Below are 25,054 nucleotides of genomic sequence, written 5' to 3'. Positions count from 1 at the left end.
AGGGAAAGAGGCTAAAGCCTGATCTCCTATAAAATGATCAAACCTCAATTTAGAAAAATGGGGCCTAAATTATCTTTCCTGTGTGTGGCAGGGTCCAGTTGTCTATGGATTGACATATTTAAATTACTCAAATGCTTACTCTAGCAAAAACTGCAGAACTAAATGACTCTATTCTAGTTCTATTCTAGTTACAGTGTGCAGAGGTAGAGTTTGAAGCACTGAGGAGGGACATGCAGTCTGACCGGGCACTTGGCAACCAAAAGGAAAGAGAAGAACATTTCATTGGTATGGGGCAAACTGGGAAGATTAAGGTAAGGCAGAGTTGAGTCAGCATGATTAAACCTTCATAGGTGAGCAACTACTGACCTAGTAAAATCCAAATTTACAAACTGTTGAAGTAGACCTTTTACCCTGCAACTAGAACTGTTTGTTTTTCAGGAGGTCTCAATGTTCCTCATGGCCATCCAGGTGTATTGTAAACATAACACCAGTTACATGTATTATTTACGGTTCATAATTTACTATCACTCAAGTTAAGGAAAATGGGGTGTGAAGTAATTGTCTGCCTCAGAGTCCACCACCAAAATGTGTAACAAGATTACAGTTAGGGAATTTCTTATGATTACTGTCTATAAACAACCCATGCATGGCTGAGAAAAGTTTTTTATTAGTCTAATACAGCTGTTTTAGCTTTTCAATGGCGACTTTTCTATAAGAACAAAGGCTGTCATGCTGTATATTATTCAACTCAAGGTTGAACAGGTATGAAATTGCGATGCCAGTCATCTAAAGGCACATTATTATCTAAGGATAAACTGCAAAATTAAAACATTACAAAACGATTATTTATCTGACCCCCTTTTAGCAAGAAATTTGGAGAGGAGGAACTCCCTTTTTAACAGGACTAAATGCCCAGTAGAACTGGGCACAGGGGGGAGTGGTCATCAGCTGTGACCAGCTGAGTAAGGAGGAGGAGACAGGACTAAAAACATGCTGTGTAGGAGAGCCAGAGATTGATAATAACTAATAACTAATAATAACTCAAAAGAGAGACCTAAAAACTGGTGGCCTGGCTTCCCATTCTACTTTTAAATATTCTAGTAAGCTTAAAGTTTGAGAGTCAAGTGGGGAGATACAGTACTATAGGAGCAGGATGGTAATTTAAAAAAAACAAACAAAACAGATTTAACAAGGAGCCTATGAAGAGAAATCAATAGGAGAAATGTACTCTGTCATTCTAGTCCCTTTCAGCATTCATGTTGCAACATTTTGATGTAGATGGATGCTTTTTAAGGAGTTACAATGTCTACAACATCCTGATAAAAACAAATTACAGTGGGACAGCCTAGAAGTAATAAATGCATGAATTTGTCTTCCAGCATCACTCTGGGACAGGACTTTAGAGATATTTCAGAAATTGAAGAAAGCAGTCCTGAAAAAGCGCATATTAGTGCATATTGGGATTTAAAAAATGACTCCAAGAAACCTCACAGTGTTAATGGAGACCAAGGTAATGCCATTCAGAGCATTCCTTTAGGTTGACTGACAGGTGTGTGTTGTTTAGCTTCATGGATGGATGAGAGAGAGGGTGTAATCAGCACGGCAGAGGTATGTTGTGTCTTTTGTGGTGTTACCTGAAGGAGGCATGTGTTATGTAAATAGAAATAGATCCTGGTGTGAAACCTTGTGAAGCTCAATGGTTAGTCTTGTGTATGTGGGAGGATTCTTAGAATAACATGTTATGGTCACAAGTGTCGGACATAGAGATCAATCCACTGTCAGAGGCCTTAAGAAGATCATTTTTAACTTTCATCAAAGCTGTTTCTATACTGTGATGTGCTCTGAAACCTGACTGAAACTCTTTAAATAAGGCATTCCTCTGTGGCTATTTTACAGCATCTCTTGTGGGGATTTTTGACATAAAGGAAAGTTGGAGGCCTATAATTGGCTAGGACAGTTAGGTCAAGTGATGGTTTTTGAGTGATGGTTTAACTACTGCCAATATGAAGAACTGTGTGGTTAATATTGCATTGTCTAACTTAGCTTTGAAAATTCCAATTCGGCGGCTATAGAGGTGTGGGAAGTTTGATCAGCCATATAGCCAGCAACGCTAAGTTTTGGGCTAACAGTGCTAATGATGAATTGTGAATTGGCAGCCGGTAACAGAGTTAATGTTTATCCAAATTCAGCTTATAAATATGAAGAGGCAATAACTCAGCTCCTAGTCGCCCTAAAGCTCCCTGGTGCTTTGGCTGTGATTAGATGTCTTGATCACCAGAAAACAGACACATTAATACCTAAATGAAACAACATGTTAGAGCTTTACTATGCACTTCCTAAATTGATAGCTAGGTAAAGATAAGTAAAGCTTTCTCTTTATAACAGCATTTGGGACAAACATTTCAAAGTGCTTCACAAAATAAAGCAATGAATTGGAATTTGTTAAGGAAGAGGTCAACTAGGTACAAATATTAACTTTAGTACTAAGGTGCATGTAGTTGGAATTAACAAGACTAAAACAACTAACATTGCATGGCATACTCACAAATGTCCATAGATAAGTCCTCATAAAGGGCCTGTAGAGGTAACTGTGAACACAACTAATGCAGTCTGCAAAGTTATCTTTCTGCAGGTGGAGATGGCATCTGGATAACAGACGGAGATGCAGAGGTCCTGGAGCAGGTGCTGGCGATACGAGTGTGAGGGGACAACGGAGTGAAACAGGCTGCTCCAGACAGCTGAACCATGACCCATCCAGCAGCCGTTGAATCTGCTGCAGAGCCTACAGCCCAAGTGGAGCCGTACAGTGCCCAAACCAGCTTCCGAATGATGGATGTGCAAGATCAACTACTACCCAGCGCCAACCCTGACTTTAATCAAGAGTAGGACCAAGTCGTCTCAAGTATTCTTAGAAGCTATGCGAGATCCAGCAGTCAAGAAGTACCAAGAGAGACTTTTCTCGGACTCATAAATTGGTTGAAATATGGGACTGAAAAAGGGACACAAGTTGAGTAAAGGTTGAAGCTGCTGCAGAGAAATGTCAACCTTGAAGCTACCAAAGGACATTTCAAAGCCCACACTGAGAAGTCTGTTCAGAAAAAGAAGCTGCACCTGACCAAGATGAAACCCAAAACTTAGAATTAATTGTTTAATTGTATTATTTTTAATGCCATTTATGGTGTTGTGTAAGCCATGTATGTATTATGTGTCTCTACTGATGTGTTTTATGCCTTACTTTCATTTTCCTGTAATTAGGCTGATTTTTAAGTTTCTTGAGTATTCTGTTTAGGATACTGTGTAGCATGATTTGCAAATGAAGATGAATCAATTTGTCTTTGCACTTTTGCTGTAACAAAACAAATTTCCCACCTGTGGGACTAATAAAGGCCATCTTATCTTATCTTAAATTAATTGACTAAGAGAAATGGAATGTTGGGAGAATGTTATGTTGATGACTATGAGGGTTTTTGGTGGAAGGAAGGGCTTATTCATTTGAGCAATAACTGTGTGGGATCTTTATACAAATTCTTATGTTCTATTTAGAGCTTGCTTTAAAATATGTTAGCAAAAAAACAGCGCACGCATTAGTTTTCACAATTTTTGTTCTTCTTTAGTTATGGGGTCTTTTTAGGTGGTACCTCTAGGTACCACAGGGGGGAATGTGGTGGATTTTTGTGTGATATGTATAACTATGTAACTATATACTCTATATATCTATGTGCACTGAACATATATATTTTTTAACTTTCATGTAGAGTCTTGAGCACAAGACATTTTTGCTTCACCGAGGTTTATTAAGGTGGTACAAGAACAGGGCAGTTAATGTAAGGGGAGAGTTCTCCTGAATAATTTACTCTCCGGTAACTAACCTCTTCCAATACACACTCAACGTCTTTCATGCAGCACAACCAAAACAGTAACATTGTAACAGAGATCCTGAACACATCACAATAAAATATCATACGATATGAACACACACACACGCACACAATAAATGTTACATGGTAGTAGAGATACTGAAAACAACATAATGAGATCACTGTCCTGTACACACACACACTATAAACCTACACTGGAGTGTTTATTTTTATGTAATGCATTTAACTCATATATTTGATGTAGTTAGGCCAAGTATTATTCACATTAATATCATAAGATTATCATAAAAACTATGCTATTTGCTGTACTAATGTGTGACCTTTGACCATGTTGTGACCTATTGTCAGAGGGTAAAGCAAAGGGTTAACCTATTGGTGTCACTTTGGACCGGGCCCTCAGCCAGCGCCAGGTGTGAACTCTGGCCGGTATCTGACCCCAGCAGCTGTGCGGGGCGTGTGGGAAAGTTACCCAGCAGCAGGGGGCGGCGACACTGGTCCCTATATTAGGGGACCAGAGGACGCCCCCAGGGCTCTTTTCCTCCTGCTGCTGCTACCTGTCCGTCTCCGTGTTGCTCTGCTGTCTGTGCTTAAGGCTGTACACCCCGGGGTTTTGCTTTGCTAGCTTTCTGCTTTGTAATTTTCTTGCTAAATGTCTGTATGTATTTTTCCTGCTGTTCATATGATTCAGTGTATTAAACTCTGTTCCAAGAATTCTACTCTCTTACAGAGCATCTTTTTGAGTGTCTTGGTTTTAATTGGATTTGGATCTCCACATCGTTGGTGGGAGAAGGTTATCAGAATGGCTTCAAAATTTGCGACCACAAACTGACCCATGGTTTTGTGGACTGGTGCCAGCAGAACTACCTCCAGATCAACACTAGAAAAACCAAGGAGCTGGTGGTAGACTTCCGCAGGCACAAACATCCTCCACTGCAACCACTGAATATCCAAGGTATGGACATTGAGGCTGTGGACAGCTACAGGTACTTTGATGTTTATCTGAACAACAAACTGGACTGGACTCATAACTCAGACGCCCTCTACAGGAAAGGGCAGAGCAGGCTGTACCTGCTTCGGAGACTCAGGTCGTTTGGAGTGGAGGGCCCACTCCTGAAGACCTTCTATGACTCTGTGGTGGCCTCAGCCATCTTTTATGGTGTGGTCTGCTGGGGCAGCAGCATCTCTGCTGGGGACAGGAAGAGACTGAACAGGCTGATCCGGAGGGCCAGCTCTGTTCTAGGATGCCCTCTGGACCCAGTGGAGGTGGTGAGTGACAGGAGAATGGTGGCTAAGCTGTCATCCCTGTTGGACAACATCTCCCACCCCATGCAGGAGACTCTGACAGCACTGAGCAGCTCCTTCAGTGGCTGCAGCACCCACGGTGTGGGACGGAGAGTCTCTGCAGGTCTTTCCTTCATACTGCTGTCAGACTCCACAACAAAGACTTCAACTGACCAAACACACACATCCACACATGTGCAATAACAATAAAACTAAGTGCAATACTGTTTTCTGGCATTGTTGTATTATACTCAATTGTATATAGCATTTGTATTCTATTTTATTCTATTCTATTGTGTGCAGTCGTGTACAGTATCTTATTCTTATCTCATTCCAGTGTTTTTCTAATTTTTCTAACTTTGCACTGTCCACTTTCTGCTGTAACAAAAAAAAAATTTCCCACGTGTGGGAAAAGTAAAAGGTTATCTTATCTTATCTTACAGTTACATAAAAAAATTCATGTTTAGTATATTCTACAAAAAATATACTTAAGAGTTAAACCACAATGTGTATGCGTCAAAGCTTTATTTTGGCCCATTAGATGAGAATAAATGGGACTGAATCCGCATTTTGGCCAACTATACATATGTTGGCTAACTAGATATCCAGCATCCCACATGTTGCTGTGATCGTAGTTTTAGCTTGGATATTTGACAGGCATTCAATCTACATGGGAGTAGTACTTTCTCACTCAGTTTCCTCCCTGTGCAGTAAAGAAGGACCACTGAAACCTTACGTACTGACTTAGAATAAAAAGTAAGAATGTGTAGAAAAAAATGTACTTGTATTTTGAAATTTTCACTTGAAAATTTTTTTAAACACACTGTGGAAAAAAAGATTAAAAAATGTGGACATGTGGACATGATGTCCCTGATTGATAATGCTGAACAGTCTCTGAACTGTTACTTCAGAGATGAACTTACAGTCCTCTTTTACTGCCATCAGTGGGCCAAACTGAGTGAGGAGACACTGTTAATGTGGACTGAATGTACATCAAATATCCCAGCTAACACTAATGTCAGAGCAGCACACTGATCAGTGTATTTATGCTGGATAGCTAGTTACAGGGCTCTAGACTAACTTTTTGCCACGGTTGCAGGTGCATCAGCGCAAAAGTTAGGTGCACCCAAATTTTTCAACCGCATTGCTTAACACCACAGTTTAAAACGTGCACTTTTTTGGGGGGAAAATTGCTGTCCATACAGACAATATTGATTTGTAAATGATTAACTAACAATCTTGTCAACACCAAGTTCTTTATTTGGAGCACAGTTCTACAAGAAAGATACATTACTGAAAAAGTGCTTGTGCTTAAAGTTCTTTTGGCACTCTTTGGTAATATTGTAGACAATTTTAAACTTAATCATCACATCGGCCTCCTCTGATGACCTGTTTGCTGCTGCCTGCCGCTGAAAGGCAGTGGTGCAGTGCATTTATCACAACATATGTGTTTTCTGGATACACTGTGCTTTTTCAGCATTCAGAGGCTCCATGTCAGAACACTGGCTATGAATTTCAGAGGGATCAGGCCTTAATTTAACAAAAAAATTATCAATAGTTCTTTTCATCTTTTCTTATCGTCCACAGCTACATTCACTTCTGTCAGGCCTAGGCTGCTCACTAGGGCTGGGTATTATCACTGATTTCTATAATCCATTCGATTCCGATTCACAAGGTCCCGATTCAATTTGATTCAATTTTGGTGAACACTAAAATCAGTTGTAATAGCTCAGCATGGGGAAAAATGATGCAATAATTTCTGTTGAGAGTTCCAGAAGATTTTCTTAATGTACAGGCTGTGATCAGCTGACCCGCTGCTCTTTGTGGATGTACAGAACTGAATTCAGATCTTTCATCAGTTGTCCTGACTGATTTCCATCCTCTACAAAGACAATACATTGTTTATGCTGTCTTTTTTCTAGAAGGTATAAAGTTTGTATGAATGTGGAACTTAGTGAATGAATCTCAGCATCATCAGCTCTAACTACACTCAGAAAAATTATGGTTCTTAAATGGTTCTTCAGATGTCTTCATGGTTCTTTAAAGAACCATCATACGTCAAAGAACCTTTTTATTTTGTAGGTGGTTCTTCAGCTATTACAAATGGTTCTTTAAAGAACAAAAGGTTCTTCATCCTTAGCTATCTGAATTTGATGGTGTAAAATGGCATAAATATTTATTCACTATAATGAGGGTGTGAATTATATTGTGTGTTTTGTTTGTGTGCATGTGTGTGCGAAGGGGGAGGGCGGGTTACCTGGCAATTACCCTTTAAGAGCAGATGGTAGGAAACTGAATATTCAAATAAAAGTTAGAAATACTTGCTTAAAAATATACTGGTGGCAGGGGTGGGGGCCAAAGCCTAAAGACCCTACCCCCCCACACCCACAACCCTGCAAACCCACTGATCACAAATAATGTGGTAATAGAATAAGGAATTTATTATTAAGACGTTTATGATTATGGTGAGTTAACAAACAGTAGACACAATACACACATTCAAATACTGTACTTTAGTTTTAAATTTTAATCAAGTATTACTATTTTCTGCTTCAAGGCATTACTTTTGAGATTATTATATATATTAGAAAATATAGCATAATGATAATACTAGTTATTGTAAACTTTACAAACCACCCAGCAGTATGTAAAGTCAAATTCTAAAATACTAATAAATAACAATTGCACAACAGAATGTCAATGTAATGAACATACTTATGTGTTCATTACCGACACACTTAGTTTTGACAAAGCACACTGCTTAGGTAAATGATCTCAGTACTTGTTTATCACTGAGCAATTTATGTGTTTCGAGCCAAATAAATGACAGAGAGAGAGAGAGAGAGAGAGAGAGTCAATCGTTGGGTTGCGCATGCGCAGACAGATTGCGCGACCGGCGGGCCTTGAACTTTTTAAGGGAAAAACACTTTCTCACGGCCGGTGACAGCGAAACTAATAACAGTCTTCAGTACCTGCTGGTCTTTGAAGCTCTGGATTGTGGGACTGTTGGAAAAGGTAAAACATTTTCATTAAAACTTTTTTACTGTTTTGTTTTTGTTACTCCTCATTGTAGCTTGCTGTTAATGCTGTACTAACAATAACAGTTAGCTATGTTAGCTACGTTAGCCGTTGATGTTAACGCAATTTAGTATCCGGTATACAGAACTGTTTTCCTAACAAAACCACTGTTATAAGTAAGTGAAGGTGCTCCCAACTAATTTGAACCTTTGGCTTCTAACATATGTGGTCCTATTGCGTGCGGCGTACATAACGTAATGTCAGCTAGACTGATTAAAATTTATAATATTGTTAATGTCACTAAAATGGCACCTGAAGCCTGTTGTGACGTGAGCTCTGTGTCTGCTCTAGAAACTCTGAAATTCAGTAGATCTGAGCCGTACATTAAATACTCACATCAGCCTGTACTTTGAATTCTGTAAGAGCTGTATAAAACACAGCTATGCATAAGTGTTTTGAATGAATAGAAATGTGACACATGAGAAGGTGTGTCTGTGACTGTTCCTGTGTAACTAATTTTCGGACTAGTTGGCAAGTTATGCTCCGGTCATCTGATGTTACCAAGATAGATGTCCATTTGTAATATAGTTAAATTTTCTTTGTACGTTTCATTTATCCACCATCGTACATTAAGCCAAGAAGAGGTCTTTATACTAACAAGAGGTATCAACGCTGGGCCGAAATTCAGGACGTGGTTAAAGTTTGTAATCCAGCCAGGGTGTAAATATCACTCAGCAGCCAGTCGCAGAGCTGAAGCAGGTAGCATCAACACATAAATCTACTCTACCTGGCTTAAATCACAAGACCACCTCTGACCGAAAAGCTGTAGATTTTTCTTGTTTGCACAAATTAATTCACACTAATTCTTTTCACAGCTCCAACAAAATGAGGAAGAGGAGCGGGAGAAAAACAATTAGATTGAATTACAATTGGATGGATGTCGAGGACAAGGAGGAGGAAGCTTAGGATGAGGAGGAAGAAAAGCAGCAGGAGCATCTTTGGGGATCTCTATGATCTCATTGAGGTTTGTTTCATTAATATTGTCCTCTCACAAAGAAAGATGACTTGTTTTAGTTCACCTAGTTCCTGTGTTAAATAGTGATGTGCAAAACGTGGAAAACCACAGAGCAGGCACGTATAGTGCATCTGCAGGTAAATGAACATCAAATCTCTCAGACTAAAATCTGTATTATACTTTTAGTCTTAAGAACATATGTTGTATATTTATCACCCTTATGATAAAACCCATGTCAGCCATTGGTTTATGGACTTTGTATTTAAAAGCCTCAACATTTGCTTTATTGCTATTCCAATGTTTTTTGTGAGCCTTTTGGGACCATATTAGGACGAGGGATCAGAATCTGGAGTCGTGCACACTACTGTTTCATTTAGCATGTATCCATAAGATTTGTACAGCAGATCCAAGTTGTGCCTTGAAAACAGGAAAGTCGTCTGCATAGAGAACTTTAATAGCAGGCTTGTACAAAGTGAGGCTTTGTGCTCACATTTGCTGCAAACTCGTTTTAATTCTGTTTTCCCTGTTTTGATGCAGAATTCACTTGAAATCAGGGAAGAACTGGACTTGTTTTTTATAATTTGTTCTCGTGAATTAATTGTGTATCGCATACATTTGATTTGACTTTCTGCAAGACAGCAGTCGTCCACTGGCCAAAAAAGTTTTCCAAATACCTCCATGTGATCAAACCTGGATTTAGAAAAGAATAGCAAAATAATCTGCACCTCCTGCTTCAGATGCAATTTGTGTTTGTGTGTTCAGAGGCGGCGGCGAGAGGGGAGACCTCGGCTCATCCAGCTGGACAGCCTGACCAGGAGGAGTCTACATTAACTCGGCTTTTCCAGGGCACCCTGCAGACTCGGCTGCTGGCAACACTGGGATGACGTGAACACCAAACTGGAGTCCATCACAGGTCGACTGCAGGTATGCGAGTCAGACCTTCTGAGGAGGGTTTCACTTTTCTCTCTTCTTTATAATTGACCCTTGTTTTCTCTCTCTCAGCTCCTTGTCTCAGAGTGGGAGGGATTTGAAGCACAAAGGGAGGAGCTTGTCGTTTGGTTGGCTGATATGGATGTCCACCTGAGTGAGGTTGACCAGCTGACAGGAAACACCTGTGAAAAACTGAAACAACTGCAGGTGTGGGGTTGTTTTGACATGACATATATTTGATATGATATATATGTCAGTGACATTGTCCTAAACTGGACTAACAAAGAACCATGAGTCCAATTAGGGCTGCTCAATTAGTCGAATTTTAATCTAGATTACGATCTGGGCTTTCAACGATCATTAAAAATGACTGAGCCGATTATTAGCACCTCCCTCGTGCTTTACTCTCGCGCTGCTCCGTTTGGCAAATCGAGCACACCTCTCTGCGATTCGAACACACGTCATAACAATTAAGAGGACCCGAGGGAAGCTAAGCAGAAGTTATTTGGAGAGGAGAGGATAATGGCTGCTGAAGAAAGAATGCCGCTGGTTGAAAAGAGAGGTAAAATGACTTCAGTGGTGTGGAAACATTACGGGTTCGCGGAGTCAGACGTGGATTAAGTAGACATAGTGTGTAAACTTTGCTACGGTGTCGTACACTGAAAAAAAGGCCATGTTGGATTTACTTGATTCAATAGTGGACATCGGTTGCACACAAATGTTTTGCTTTGGCAGAAACTTAAACAATTGAGTTCAATCAACACAACTTTTTCATATTCAATAAACCTGTGCATTTTGTGTTCATAAAACGCGATTGAAACATGTTTAGATGAAGTAAGTTTAGCTCTTGGAATATTTTAATCCTTCACAGTTTTGTCATTTTATTTCAACACTATTCAATAACTTTTACCCCAATACTACTTGGTCACTTAAATACTACATGTTCTCTTCATATTATGTAATGTTCAACAAAGTCTAGATCCTGGTTACCATAAAAATTGAATGGATATACAACAACTCCCTCCTATCTTTATCCTGGTTGCAGGGGGGCTGGGAAATAACCCTGAAGTGATAGGTTACAAGGCAGGGTACACCCTGGACAACTCATAAGTCTATCACAAACAACCATTTGCACTTACATTGACAGGTAATTTAGAATCACCAATTAACCTAACTCTAACAACTGCATGACTTTTAACTGTGGGAAGAAACCAGAATACCCAGAGAGAAACCAGTGCAAACTAGCCAGACTGTGGATTTGAACCCAGGTTCTTCTTACTGTGGAGCAACAGCACTAACCACCACGCCACCAATCCAGACTGAGCAAAAGCAGGAAAGCTATGATTTCAAGGCTTGATGCAGAATTTTTTTCTACGTTTTTGTCCTTGACAGGTTAAACCACAATAAATAGCAATAGCATACACGTGGTGTGTGTGTAATTGTCTGCCTCTTATAACTCCAGTGATTTTCCTGCAGTTTGACATCTCGTGCGATCTTGTGAATTTCATGAGTTCAGCAACTAACCACTCTTACTAGATTGTATCATGTCATCTCAACAAGAACAAATTAAGTTGTTGAATTTCATACAGATCCTTCATGATTTAATTACGTTTATAGAAACATGATATTATTGTGTTTAAATTACAAGTTAGACTTTTTTAATGTAACAACCACCCAATTTGCTCGGTTTGACTGAGATGGATGCCTTCCTGAAACCACGATCCAAAGCGTACGAGACTGAAAGTTATTGACTTACTTCACTCGAACATGATATGAACAATTTAATCTAGCCTCTCTGCATATCATGTAGTTTCTACACTATATAGTTACACTTAACTTTAAAGCATGAGGCACTTATGTTAAATACACGCAAGATGTTTACGTAAATCCAAGAGTTGGCCAATCCCTTTTTTTTCAGTGTAGCTTCACCACAGAGCAACACTACAAATTTATTCAAACATTTTAAGACCGCTCACAAAGTAACATACGATCAAACAATGAAGGAGCAGCAACTTTAGTTGACATACCTCAATGTCAGTTTGATGCAATTGTGCATTGTGTGGCTACACAGCTTGCCTTGATGTTTGGTTATTTGTATGCATAAATATTATGCAGTATTTTGAAGTTCACTAAACATTAATGTTTACATTTTTCATTTATTTTTTATATTGCAAACATTTGCACTGTTATCGGTATTTGCACACTATTTTATATTATTTTTTGACATCTTTAAAGCCATTATTCAATACATTGTTATTGTTAAATAAATATCGTCAAATAATCGAGATCTCAATTTCAGTGAAAATAACCGTGATTATCATTTTTGCCATAATCGAGCAGCCCTAAGTCTAACATTAAACTTACCTTACATAATGTAAGGCTGAAGTTCATTGATAATTTTAATCAAAAACTTGTTGTTGAAATATTTTTACTGAACATCCAAACATCTGCTGATGAAAATGTCTTGATTTATTGGTCTGTTATGAAGCTATTGCTATTTCTAATGTGTTTATCACTTTTTGATGTTTTATTAATTAAACAATACATGTATTAATTGTTGTGTTATCTTTAGATATAGTATTTATATATATATATATATATATATATATATATATATATATATTTATTTATTTATAGTATAGTAAAAATGTTATTAATGTTTAAATGACTAATATGTGACATGTATTAGTAGTGATGTGGTGCCTTTTTGTCTTTTGGTATACTGCTAAATGGCAATAAACCATTAATATATGTCTATGCTGTGCTCGTATTTATTTTACCCTACTTAAATTCAATTTATGATACATTTTATTTTGAAAAATTTAAAATGGTTCTTTAAAGAACCATTTCAAAAAAGGTTCTTTAAAATGGTTTTATAAAGAACCATTTGAAGGACCTTTTGAAAAATGGTTCTTTAAAGAACCATTTTTAAAAAGGTTCTTTGAAAAACCATTAAACGTGCCCCAAAGAACCATTTCTTGATGGTTCTTTAGGGCACCTTTAAAGGTTCTTCAATGAACCACTGAAAGAAATGGTTCTTCAAAGAACCATTGTTTGAAAGGTTCTTTGTGGCACCAAAAAAGGTTCTTCTATGGCATCAGTCTAAAGAACCACTTTTGGTTCCAGTTGGCACCTTTATTTTTCTGAGTGTACATGTACCCATTAACACATCAATGACATTAACCTTAGTTAATTACTTTGTATCTGACATCGTAAGCATAACTCTTACTGTAATCATTTCTAATTATGAGATTATTAAGTACTCAAAACCAATCCAAATACCTTAGGCAGTAAAAAGGTATTCTATAACTTTTACACTTGAATTAACTGTATAACAACATTACACATTTAAATTAAATTGTAAGGTACAAAACCAGTTGTTTCTAAACAAACTGTTACCCTTAAGATAAGTTAAAGTGAACCTCTAACATGTAAAATACACACATATATAAATAAAATAAATTCCCCTCTTGTCTCTGTGGGGGGGCTTTAGCCTTCAAGCTCGGGTCCTCTAACAGAGGCCTGGGAGCTTGAAAGTCCCACGCAGTATCTTAGCTCTTCCTAGGACTGCCCACTTCTGGACAGAGATCTCCAATGATCAATCCTGGGATCTCCTGGAGCCACTCGCCTATCTTGGGAGTCACCGCACCTAGTGCTCCGATTACCACTAGGACCACTGTTACCTTCACCCTCCACATCTTCTCGACCTCTTCTCTGAGCCCTTGGTACTTCTCGTGTTCCTTATTCTAGATGTCATTTGGTATTGTTACATCTATCACTATGGCCATCTTCTTCTGCTTCTCTACCACTGTGTCCGGTTGGTTAGCCACCACCATTTTGTCCGTCTGTATCTGGAAGCCCTATATGATCTTAGCTCGGTCATTCTCAACCACCCTAGGGCACGTCTCCCATTTTGACCTTGGGACTTCCAGGTTATACTCGGCACAGATGTTCCTGTATACTATGCCGCCACTTGGTTATGGCGTTCCATGTATGCTCTGCCTGCTAGCATCTTGCACCCTGGTGATATGCTGTACGTGATCACGGGTTGGGTGTAGGTGTTCATAGCCTACATCTTGTTTTTACCATTCAGCTAACTCCTCAGCACTTGCCTTACCTACCCTTTGCAGGTACTCTGAGAGGTGAGAGTACACTGAGAGTACACCTTGGCTGATTCTGTGGAGAACAGCTGGTTTATTCTCCTGTCTTCTATAAGAGATACTTAAACTCCTCCACTTGGGGCAGGAACTCGTCCCTGACCCGGAGTGAGCATTCCACCCTTTTGGCTGAAGACCATGGCCTCAGATTTGGAGGTGCTGATTATCATTCCCGCCGCTTCACACTCCGCCACGAACCATTTCAGCGTGAGCTGGAGGCCATCACCCGATGAAGCCAACAGAACCACATTATCTGCGAAAAGCAGAGATCAGATTCCCAAGCAAAAGCCTTCCGCCACTTGGCTATACCTAGAAATTCTGTCCAAAAAAATTACGAACAGAATTGGTGTCAAAGGGCAGCCCTGGCGGAGTCCATCACCCACTTGTAACGAATCCAACTTATTGCTGGCTATACAGACCAGGCTCTTGCAATGATTGTATAGGGTTTGATTGGCCTGTAGCAATGGGCCAGATACCCTATACTCCCGAAGACAGGACACTCCTAGGGACATGGTTGAATGCCTTCTCCAGCTCCACAAAACACAGGTTGACTGGTTGGGCAAACTCCCATGCACCATCAAGTATCCTTGAGAGGGTGAAGAACTGGTCCAGTGCTCTACGACCATGGCAAAAACTGCATTGTTCCTCCTGTATCCGAGGTTCATCTAACAGATGGACTATGTTTTCCAGCATCCTGGCACAGACTGTCCCAGGGAAGCTGATGTGTGTGATCCCCCTACAGTTGGAACACATCCTCATCCCCCTTCTTAATGATGGGAACCAATACTCTGATGTGCCAATCCAGAGATACCGCCCCTGATTTCAACGCAACATTGTAGAGGGGTGTTTAACCAAGGCAGCCCTACAACATCCAGAGCATTCAGGACCTCAGGGTGAACCTTAACCTTATCCCCCCCAGGGGTCCTGCCCCCAAGGAGTTGTTTAAATGGCTCAGTGACCTTACCCCTGGAAGTAGACAAGTCATCCCCCTCATTCCCTGACTCTTCTTCCTCCACGGAAGTCATGCTAGTGGGCTTAAGGATGTCCTTGAAGTATTCCTTCCACTGCTCAACAATGTTCTCAGTCGAAGTCAGCAGTGCTCAACCCACACTTTACGCAGTGCAGGTAGAGCACCACTTTCCCCTCCTGAGTTGCCTGACGGTTTGCCAGAATCTCTTCGAGGCAGTCCAAAAGTCTTTTACCATAGCCTCTCTGAACTCCTCCCACACCCGAGTTTTTACTTCAGCCACTGCTCGTGCCACATTCCGCGTGGCCTGCCAGCACCTATCAGCTGCCTCCAAAATCCCACAGGCTAACCAAGCCTGACAGTACTCCTTCTTCAGCCTGGTAGCTCCCCTCACCTCTGGTGCCCACCATTTGGTTCTGGGGTTACCACCATGACAGGCATCAACCACCTTGTGGCTACAGCTCAGTGCAGTGGCTTCGGCAATGGAGGTGCTGAACATGGTCCATTCAGACTCAATTTCACCAGTCCCTCTTGGAATGCTGTTGAAGCTCTGCCGGAGGTGTGTGTTGAAGATCTTGTGGACCAGGACCTCTGCCAGGAGTTCCCAGCGCATCCTCACTATACGTTTAGGTGTGCCCGGTTTGTCCAGCATCCTCCCCTGCCACCTGATCCAATTCACCACCAGGTGGTGATGAGTCTACAACTCAACCCCTCTCTTTACCCAAGTGTCCAGAACATATGGCCGCAGGTCTGCTGATACGAGTACAAAATCAATCATCGACCTATGACCTAGGGTGTCCTATTCCCACGTGCACTTCTGGACACTCTTATGTTTGAACATGGTGTTCGTTATGGACAAACTGTGATTTGCACAGAAGTCCCATTCCCCAACCGAAAGCACAGGGAACAAACCCTCTCGTCTACTGGGAGAAATCTCAACGCATAGACAGCAAGTCGAGGGGATACTAGGATACCCAGCCTGGTTCCAGATGCCAAGCTGTACGTTAATGTGAGCCCGACAATATCTAGCCAGTACCTCTCAAACCTCACGCACTAACTCAGGCTCCTTTCCCACCAGAGAGGTGACATTCCATGTCCCAGTTGTTAGTCTTGGTAGCCGGGATCAGTCCGCCAGGGCCTCTGGTCCTTGCTGCCGCCCAGCACACACTGCACCCGACCTCTATGGTGCCTCCTGCAGGTGATGGACATGCAGGAGGATGGGCCTATGTCCTTTTTCATGCTGTGCCCATCCGGGCCCCATGGACTAAGGACTGGCCACCAAAAGCTTGCCCTCGGGGACCCTCCCCGGGCCTCGGTTCCAGAGCAGGGCCCTAGTAACCCTATCCCAGACAGGGTGAACTGTTCCCTTGATTGTAAACTCATAGGAGTCTCTTAAATGGCTCTTTGCCTGGTCCCTCACCCAGGACTAATTTGCCATTGGAGACCCTATCAGGGGGCTGCTCCAACAACATAGGCCCTGGGATCCCTGGGACACACAAACCCCTCCACCACGATAAGGTAGCAATTCACGGAGGAGCAAGGGTGATTTATGTTCATTTTAAATTTCTTCCATAACTGTAGTGAATTATAGTTATCACCTTCTCACCAAGATTCTAAAGAATTTGGAACCCATACCAGCCTTGTGCAGGTATACCATCTTGTCCCCGATGTTCTTTCACAGCTCTTAGATCTGTCCCATGGTTGTGGAGAGGTTGAAATGAAAGAAATTGATTCTGTGGACAGGTATGTTTTATACACATCATAAATATCTGTAATTGATCAAGAATTTAGGGGATCAAATACTATATATTACGTAGTAAAGGGACCTCTGGCTAATATGTCGGGTTCCATGTAGGGCTCGTAGCTGAAAACTAGCTTTACTTTGTTGTCTGGGTCAGCTTTGCTAGCGAGAGACAGAGAGAGGCGTTGAAAGGCTGCTCGAACAGAACTTATTGCTTCGGAGAAAAACATGAACACAGTGTACAGTTGAGTCTTAATAGCTTACTTACAACTGGGCTACACTGCCCATGAGGCTACATTCTTTAGGTCTATGCCTGTAACACTCTGCCTATTGCCTTCAAATTAAATAATTTTTGAAAAATAATTTTGAAAAATATTTCTTCACGTCATTATGCGGGCCGCAAGTAGAGGTGACATGGGCCGCGAGATTGAGAGACAGGCATTAGAGCCTCTTAATGTGTGTTTTGTTTGGGTTTCCACCAGTGTGGAATTACCAAAAATAGAGAGGACATAGCCTAACTTAAGAAACAGAAAAAGACCGCCGTGTAATCCATTTAATTCAACAAAGTAACTGTATTCTGAATACCACCGTTTTAAACGGTAACTGTAACGGAATACAGTTACTCATATTTTGTATTTTAAATACATAACGCCGGTACATGTACAAGTTATATTGAGTATATTGTAATTGGCACACAGTTATAAAAAGAAGAAATGAGGAGAAAATATTATGTAACACAACTGACTAATTAACTGAAATATATGTACATTTTTTTCCTCAACAAGAAGACAAGAGGTTAGCTACAAAAGGTGGAGTGTGGCCTCTCAGACACAGCAGTTTTTATAGGCACACTATCAGAATGATTCAGTTTATGCATAACTACATTAAATATTTTTTTCAGTCCAACTAATCTTAATCAAACAGGGCAAAAACTTACCTCATAGTAGCTCTGCACGGCATTGATGAAGGCCTCATCAGCTACAATCTGAGTTTCTCCATTAAGAAACGCCTGGAAACGCTCCTTTACTGTCTGTAGCTGCTGTTTACTGATCTGTGGAAGACATTAATAGACAAAAGAAATAATAGCATGTTGTTGCTAGCGAAAAAGCACACAATTTTACAATGTCTCACCTGCAGGTACAGTAAACCTTATAATTAAACTTGAATTGGTTGATACAGTCGACAGCATACTGAAAAAATCCAGCTATGATACTAAACCATGCCACCAAAATATTCTCAAAATAGAGTAAAATAGAATACTTTTACTAAACCAAAAAACAGTGTCTGCTAAAAATTAATTTAGTTCTATACAACTAAAAATAGTTTTACCAGTTCCAAGGAAGACATGACAGAATTTAATTTTTGGATTATCAGTAACAACAAGGGCAACAACATTCTCATCATTCTTGCACACAAAGGTAGGTGCACGTTTTTCGCTAACCCAGACAAACTATCATCAAAAAAGTTTGTAATTGCTTAGTTACAAAAATACATAAGAGTCCCTGAAACAAGATCCAAGTCGCGGGGTTTGTCAGGTGATGTGAGGTTAAGAGAGACTGAAGTCCCCCACTCCCCTTGTCCTCACAGCTGAGAGGAGGTAAAAGATCTCAACATCCAGCCTTATATGATTTGAAATAATTAGAGTGCTGAAATAGAGCTTTCCCCTACTTGCTAATCATAAAGCATTTAAAAATGCTGTTGCCAAACCATGCAAACATAGTATTAATGGTTGAAGACGGAACCATAATTCATATGTGATGTTGCTGATAGTTATTTATCCTTCATTCTAATCAGAATATAATCACATATACTAAAAATGAATAGATTTAACACGTATAATAAATAAGAAAATATTATCTATGCAATATGAGAGCCTGTACAGAGTCTGACCTTGGTGTGTGGGTGTGTGTGGTGCAGAATGGGGGTGAAACCGACACACAGCAGCCACTGAATGTCTGACTTTTAAAATATAATGATTAATAAAAGGAAACTGCATTGAATAAATGGTGACTGACAAACACAGATTTTTAAAAAGTAAAAAAAAATGTATTCCTCTGTATTTGAATTAGAAAGTGATTATGTTAGAATGATGAATTCATGTGAGAATGTGCTAAAGACAAATCTAATTGAAGTAGAATTACATAAACTGAATGAAACATGAAATGAATTATATCCATATGTGATGGAATTTTTCTTAAGTGATTTTAGCGGTTTAACTTTGTGGTAAATCATGTAAATCAGATAGATAGCGAGAGGATGATAATATGAGGACGGACATCAGGTGATTAGATGTTAATAATGTGATTGGATGTTTAGATGTCATCTCAGAAGATGTGACATCCAGTAGCAGAAGGTGGAGAAAGGGTGAAGAAGAGATACAGGGTTCTTCTGTTTTGTCTTCTGTGAGATGAGCAGTTCGGCAGATTGGATCTAAGAAACTTCCCACAGAGATGTTAGAGGGATTGACCCAGTTCAACCCGTGAAGCTGCAAACTGGTCATACATCTTCGGCTTTCCTCTCTACTTATTATTGCCATGTTAGCTGGTTCATTTTGAAGGATTTTGGTTTACATCATGCTTCCCCTGAATGCCCAAAAGATGATGTTTACCTGCTGGGTGATCATGGGGATAAGTGCATCTTTAGGCCTGGTTATGCTCATCTTTTCTCCAACCTCTCTTCACCAAAGATAAGAATAAATTCAGCATTAGCTCAGAGTAGGTAGGTTGGATAAGTATCATAGAGGTGATTAGTAGGGCACTCACAGTTTTGTTTTCTACTTCATTAGAGAAGATGTTTTCTATGAATATTGCAGATTGTCCAATCAACACTAAATCCAGCAGGATTACAGCTCAGAGTCCCAGGCTGTACTTTGTAAGTACTGTTGTTTGGATTTAATAAGGCTATGTTTAAATCTCCACAAACATAGACATGATGAGAACAAGAAAAGAAAGGCAGCATTGTTGACATTAAATATTAATAATACTTCTATAAATCTTCCAGAATCTTCTATAAATGCCCAGTGGCACCTAAAATCTTCCAAAGCTCTTCTGTTACAACTCAAAGTAGCCTTGTTTAAAGAGTTTATTTAAACTTGAATTACTTGACGCTGTATGCCTCTACAAGCCAGTGAAGTTAAGATTTCTATTAATATTTCTCAAAAACTCATTCTACTGTATCTTGTGATGAGTTAGATGACAAACAAAGATTAGTACTGCCAATTTATTATGTGGCCAGATTTGAAATATGGTCATAATTTCTCCTGTTTCTGCCTGAGATATGGCCACTCCAATGAAAAGACCAATAAGAGGCTCTGTCTGTGCTGGAAAATTCCATAGTCTACTCCCTTGGTAACAGTTACCATGGTCACTACAGCAGAGGAAGCAGTATGCGATTACAGCTTCCTTATTAGGGATCAAAGTTCATATGAATTACAGTAAAACCAGCCGTGTCTTATCCTTAAGACAGCAGTGGATGACTGTTAAATAAGAGGTCAGATAGTTGTAAGCAGCCAGTTTAGTCTTTCATAGTTCCAGCAGCTTTGCACTGATACACATCCAGATATTTCAAGACATGACATCAGGCAGACATGTAAACGCATACTGTGCAGAATTGTACAGAATTGCCTTTCTGCATAGAGAACAACTAATTTAGTGTCACAACAATGATTTTTGTGCAACTATTTTTCCTTCCAAACCTACTGACTAAATCACTGGGGAAAGGACACCCAATCAGCAAGCTTGTCCAGTCTCCATGTGGGAAGTTATGCTGAATTCTGGCATAAAAAAACCTCCCCTATATATGTGCTAGAAATATCCAGCATGAAAATGAATAGAGTAGATAGCTGAATCCTTGACACTCACACCAAAGACAAGCATTCACATCCAACTCCAATCTTTGGTTTAGCCAACAAATATTAAAAAGAATAAGCACTAATTATCTTACTTCCCGTTTGATGTATGAGAAAATCATGTATAGCAAGTATCCTTGGGCAAGATACCAACCCCAAGATGTTCTCCACCAGAGTGTGAATGTTAGACAGAAAGTTAAGCATTAAAAACAGTGACAGTGGGAATGGATGAAGGGCTTCGATAGATTGCTCAAGTAGAGCAGAAGAAGTGCTATATAAGAACCAGTTCATTTAGCATTTATTAAACCCATGCCTTAAATATGGTCCACTTATGATACAGAGAAAGTTCAAATTTTTTTTCTGCTTCTTGATTCCAAAGTCTTCCTAATACTTGTTCCATGGCACATGTTTGTATTATTACACCTGGCACAAACAGAAAAACATCCTGATCATATCACATTGTACATATGTTTGACTTCTGAGAGCCTGTGAAAGTATACTTAATGCAGGAAACTCAACTTGCCAGCAATACACAGATAATTTTCTGATCACATTCACCCAGTTTGAGGCAATGAGACATACAAAACTGTGACATAACATGACCATATTCACTTCTTTTTTGTGTCTTTTTAAATACCCCGGCAGGGTTTTACTGGAAATTTGGCAAAATCTTCTGCTTACAGTACTGATTACAGTACTTTGTTTTTTTCCATGTGCACCATGTGAGTGGTAAAAAATATCAACTACATTATAGCAGCTCCACTTCTCTTTGTTCTGTTCTTTTTAATGTTTTTAAGTGTCTGTGAAGGTTCTCAGTCATCCAGGTCATCATAGTCTAAGGAGCTTGGAAAGAAAAGCGTCTGGACTTCTTTGAGTTGCTTGAAGACGTTTCACCTCTCATCCGAGAAGCTTCTTCAGTTCTAAGGTCAAATGGTGGAGAGTCCCAGATTTAAACCCAGTGGGAGTTTCCCCCCAAAGAGGGACAAAGGACCCCCTGATGATCCTCTACCTAATCACATGAGCCAAGGTGTGAAAGCGGGTGTGGGTCCCAATCAGCCAAGGTTTCGGGTGAGCTCTTTGTGAAACCTGGCCCCACCCTATCATGTGATTTCCTGAGGTCAGATGGCCCAGGATGTGAGTGGGCGTTAAGGCATCTGGGAAGGGATCTCAAAACTGGATTATAGATGGCAGACAGTTGGTGTCTCACCGCCTCTGTTCAAAGATGGTCGCTCACAGTGGACGTAAATGGCTTCTTTCACTCCTCTTTCAAACCATCTGTCCTCTCTGTCCAAAATGTGAACATTGGCATCCTCGAAAGAGTGACCTTTGACCTTTAGATGCAGATGAACTGCTGAGTCTTGTCCCGTGGAGGTGGCTCTTCTATGTTTTGTCATGCGCTTGTGAAGTGGCTGTTTGGTCTCTCCGATGTAGAGGTCTGGGCATTCCTCGCTGCACTGTACCGCATACACCACATTGTTAAGTTTGTGTTTTGGAGTTTTGTCTTTGGGATGAACCAGTTTGTGTCTGAGTGTGTTGCTGGGTCTGAAGTACACTGGCATGTCGTGCTTGGAGAAAACTCTCCTGAGTTTCTCTGATACACCGGCTACATAGGGGATGACAACGTTGTTGCGTCTGTCTTTCTTATCCTCCCTCGCTGGTGTCTGATCTTCTTTTCTGTGCATCTTTCCTGACTTTATAAACGCCCAATTAGGATAACGGCATACTTTAAGTGCTTCCTTTACGTGTGTGTGTTCCTTCTTTTTCCCTTCAGGCTTAGAGGGAACATGTTCTGCCCGGTGGTGTAGGGTCCTGATTACCCTAAGTTTGTGTTCCAGAGGGTGGTGGGAGTCAAAGAGGAGATACTGGTCCGTGTGTGTGGGCTTCCGGTAAACTTCAATGTTGAGGTTGCCATTCTCTTCAATGTGCACAGCACAGTCCAGGAAAGGCAAACAGTTATCCTTTGTGTCTTCCCTGGTGAACTTGATGTTTTTATCCACAGCGTTAATGTGCGCAGTGAAGGATTCCACTTCTTGTGTCTTGATTTTGACCCAGGTGTCGTCTACATATCTGTACCAGTGGCTGGGTACTCCTCCTTTGAAAGAGCCAAGAGCCTTTCTTTCCACTTCCTCCATGTAAAGGTTGGCTACAATAGGTGACACGGGGGAGCCCATGGCACAGCCATGTTTTTGTCTGTAGAAGCCTTCGTTGTATTTGAAGTATGTTGTGGTAAGGCAGAGGTCTAACAGTGTGCAGATCTGATCGGGTGTGAAGTTGGTCCTGTCTTCCAAGGAGCTGTCTTCTTGTAGTCGTTTTCTGACAGTCTCCACTGCTTCCGTGGTGGGTATGCAAGTGAAGAGAGAGACTACATCAAAGGACACCATGGTTTCATCTGGATCCAGGGTAAGTTTCTGGACCTTGTCGGTGAAGTCAGTGGAGTTCTTGATGTGGTGTGGGGTGTTCCCCACGAGAGGTGCCAGGATGGTAGCAAGGTGTTTCGAGATGTTGTAAGTGGCTGAGTTTATGCTACTGACTATGGGTCTGAGTGGGACACCTTCTTTGTGGATCTTAGGAAGTCCGTAAATGGAGGGTATGGCGTCCCCTGGGTAAAGGCGGTCAATGATTTCTTGAAGGCAAGCTATAACTTTCTTTTTGTAGCTGCTTGTGGGGTCTCGCTTTAAGGCTTCGTAGGTATTGTTGTCACTGAGGAGAGTAGTGATGTTTGTGTTGTGCTTAGGACCACGGCGCACCTTCCCTTATCCGCTGGTAATATAGTGATGTTGTGGTCTTTGCTCAGGGAAGCGACGGCCTTCTTTTCTTGTAGTGTGAGGTTAGACGGAGGGACTTTGGCACTGGAGAGGGTGGCTGAGACTTTCATCCTGATTTGCTCTGCTTCTGTCTGTGATAATTTATTAATCCGTATGGCGGTTTCTGTGGCTGTGATGAGGTCCACTATGGGCAACTGTTGGGGAGAAATGGCAAAATTGAGTCCTTTGGCTAACACTTTCTTTTCAGGTTCAGTGAGATTCCAGTCTGAAACAGTTAAGTGTTTCTATTGGTAGTTCTTTGGTACATTGTTAAGTATCAACTTTTTTACTATGGTTGCTGTTGTGGAAGTTTTTCCACTTAAATAAAGCCTGCAGATGAGCAGTGAGTGGTAGCTAACATTCTTTAATCAAAACACACAAAGAACAGAAAACCAAGCTTGGTGGAGAGCCTGCATGACCACGGGGCAGGGTCAGCAGAGTCTCACTGAGAGTAGTGTGGCTCTCAGTTAAATACCTTCTCCATGAACAAAAGGCAGTACACAGCTGTTTCACACCTTAAGATTCACCACTCCCTGGAAGAGACAAAAGACTCTTCCTGTGGAGTTGTCTGCTTCCCCCAACTTCCTAACTAGACCCCCACCATTTGTCTTACAGTATGGGTGTCAGACATGTTAAAATCCAGTGGCACCAAGGCATTACAATAAAATAATGTGATTAATACATAAGTGAAAGAAATTCCTATACATTGCCCAATTTTATTTTATTTTTAATATGCTCTTTGGCCATTGTTTACAATCAAAATCAGTTGTTGATCTCTGCACCACTTGAGACTTGAGAGACAAGTGATCCCAGCAGAGGTAAAGAGAAAGTGGAGACACTGCAGAGCTGGAGTAAAGCTTTGGGAGCGTTAAAAAAATGGTACAAACCATCTGTTATCATGGGAAATGTCAGATGGAAAAGCAAACGGTCCTGACTAAACTATATTGGATTACTGGCAGTGTAGCTACATGCCTTACAGAGACATGGCTGAATGAATGTTGCACACACTCCCTCGTCACTCTGGATATCTTTCAGCTCAGATGGGTGGATAGGACGGCATTGGAGCATGGTAAGTGGAAGGTACCGGGGAATAACGACGTTTGCAAACAAAAGGTGGTCCAACCCTGGACATACCTGTGTTAAAGAGCAATGCTGCACAAAGGACACTGAGCTACTGACCCTTACAATGCTTCCACATGACCTTCTTATGGAGCTATCACACATTATCCCAATAACTGTATATTCCTCTGTTGCTAGATGCAGCGAATGCATGTGAGCGATGTGGTCTCTCAGTTACCGACTCCCCACACACAGTCGCTTCTCATCATCTCTGGGGACTTCAATCATCCTGTCCTCTGTCCTCCCCACTTTCACCCAGCACATGAAATACCATACCAGAGACAATAAACCTACAAC

General features: G+C 40.7%; 1 protein-coding gene and 1 long non-coding RNA gene across 7 annotated transcripts in view; one reads left to right on the top strand and one right to left on the bottom strand.

Annotated features, from left to right (window-relative positions):
• Positions 1 to 25,054, bottom strand: part of LOC100708976 (calcium-dependent secretion activator 1) — a 331,413-nt gene that overhangs the window by 250,053 nt on the left and 56,306 nt on the right. For all 5 annotated transcript variants that reach the window (XM_019358540.2, XM_019358541.2, XM_005452187.4 and 2 more), the window contains exon 2: positions 17,925 to 18,038. In XM_019358540.2, coding sequence (XP_019214085.1) covers positions 17,925 to 18,038 — 114 coding nt within the window. The remainder of the gene's footprint in view (positions 1 to 17,924; positions 18,039 to 25,054) is intronic.
• LOC102078088 (uncharacterized) lies at positions 8,006 to 10,688 on the top strand. Of its 2 annotated transcripts, none has more exons than XR_001224535.3 (4): positions 8,006 to 8,174; positions 9,053 to 9,201; positions 9,955 to 10,116; positions 10,195 to 10,688. It is a non-coding gene; the product is annotated as an uncharacterized LOC102078088 (long non-coding RNA). The 2 variants fall into 2 exon arrangements; XR_002062102.2 differs by lacking the exon at positions 8,006 to 8,174 and adding an exon at positions 8,187 to 8,936.

The sequence above is a fragment of the Oreochromis niloticus genome, linkage group LG5, assembly GCF_001858045.2.
Source record: "Oreochromis niloticus isolate F11D_XX linkage group LG5, O_niloticus_UMD_NMBU, whole genome shotgun sequence".
NCBI classification, from domain to species: Eukaryota; Metazoa; Chordata; class Actinopteri; order Cichliformes; family Cichlidae; genus Oreochromis; species Oreochromis niloticus.
Note: the sequence above shows the minus strand (reverse complement) of the source record. Positions and strands in the feature narration are given on the sequence as shown.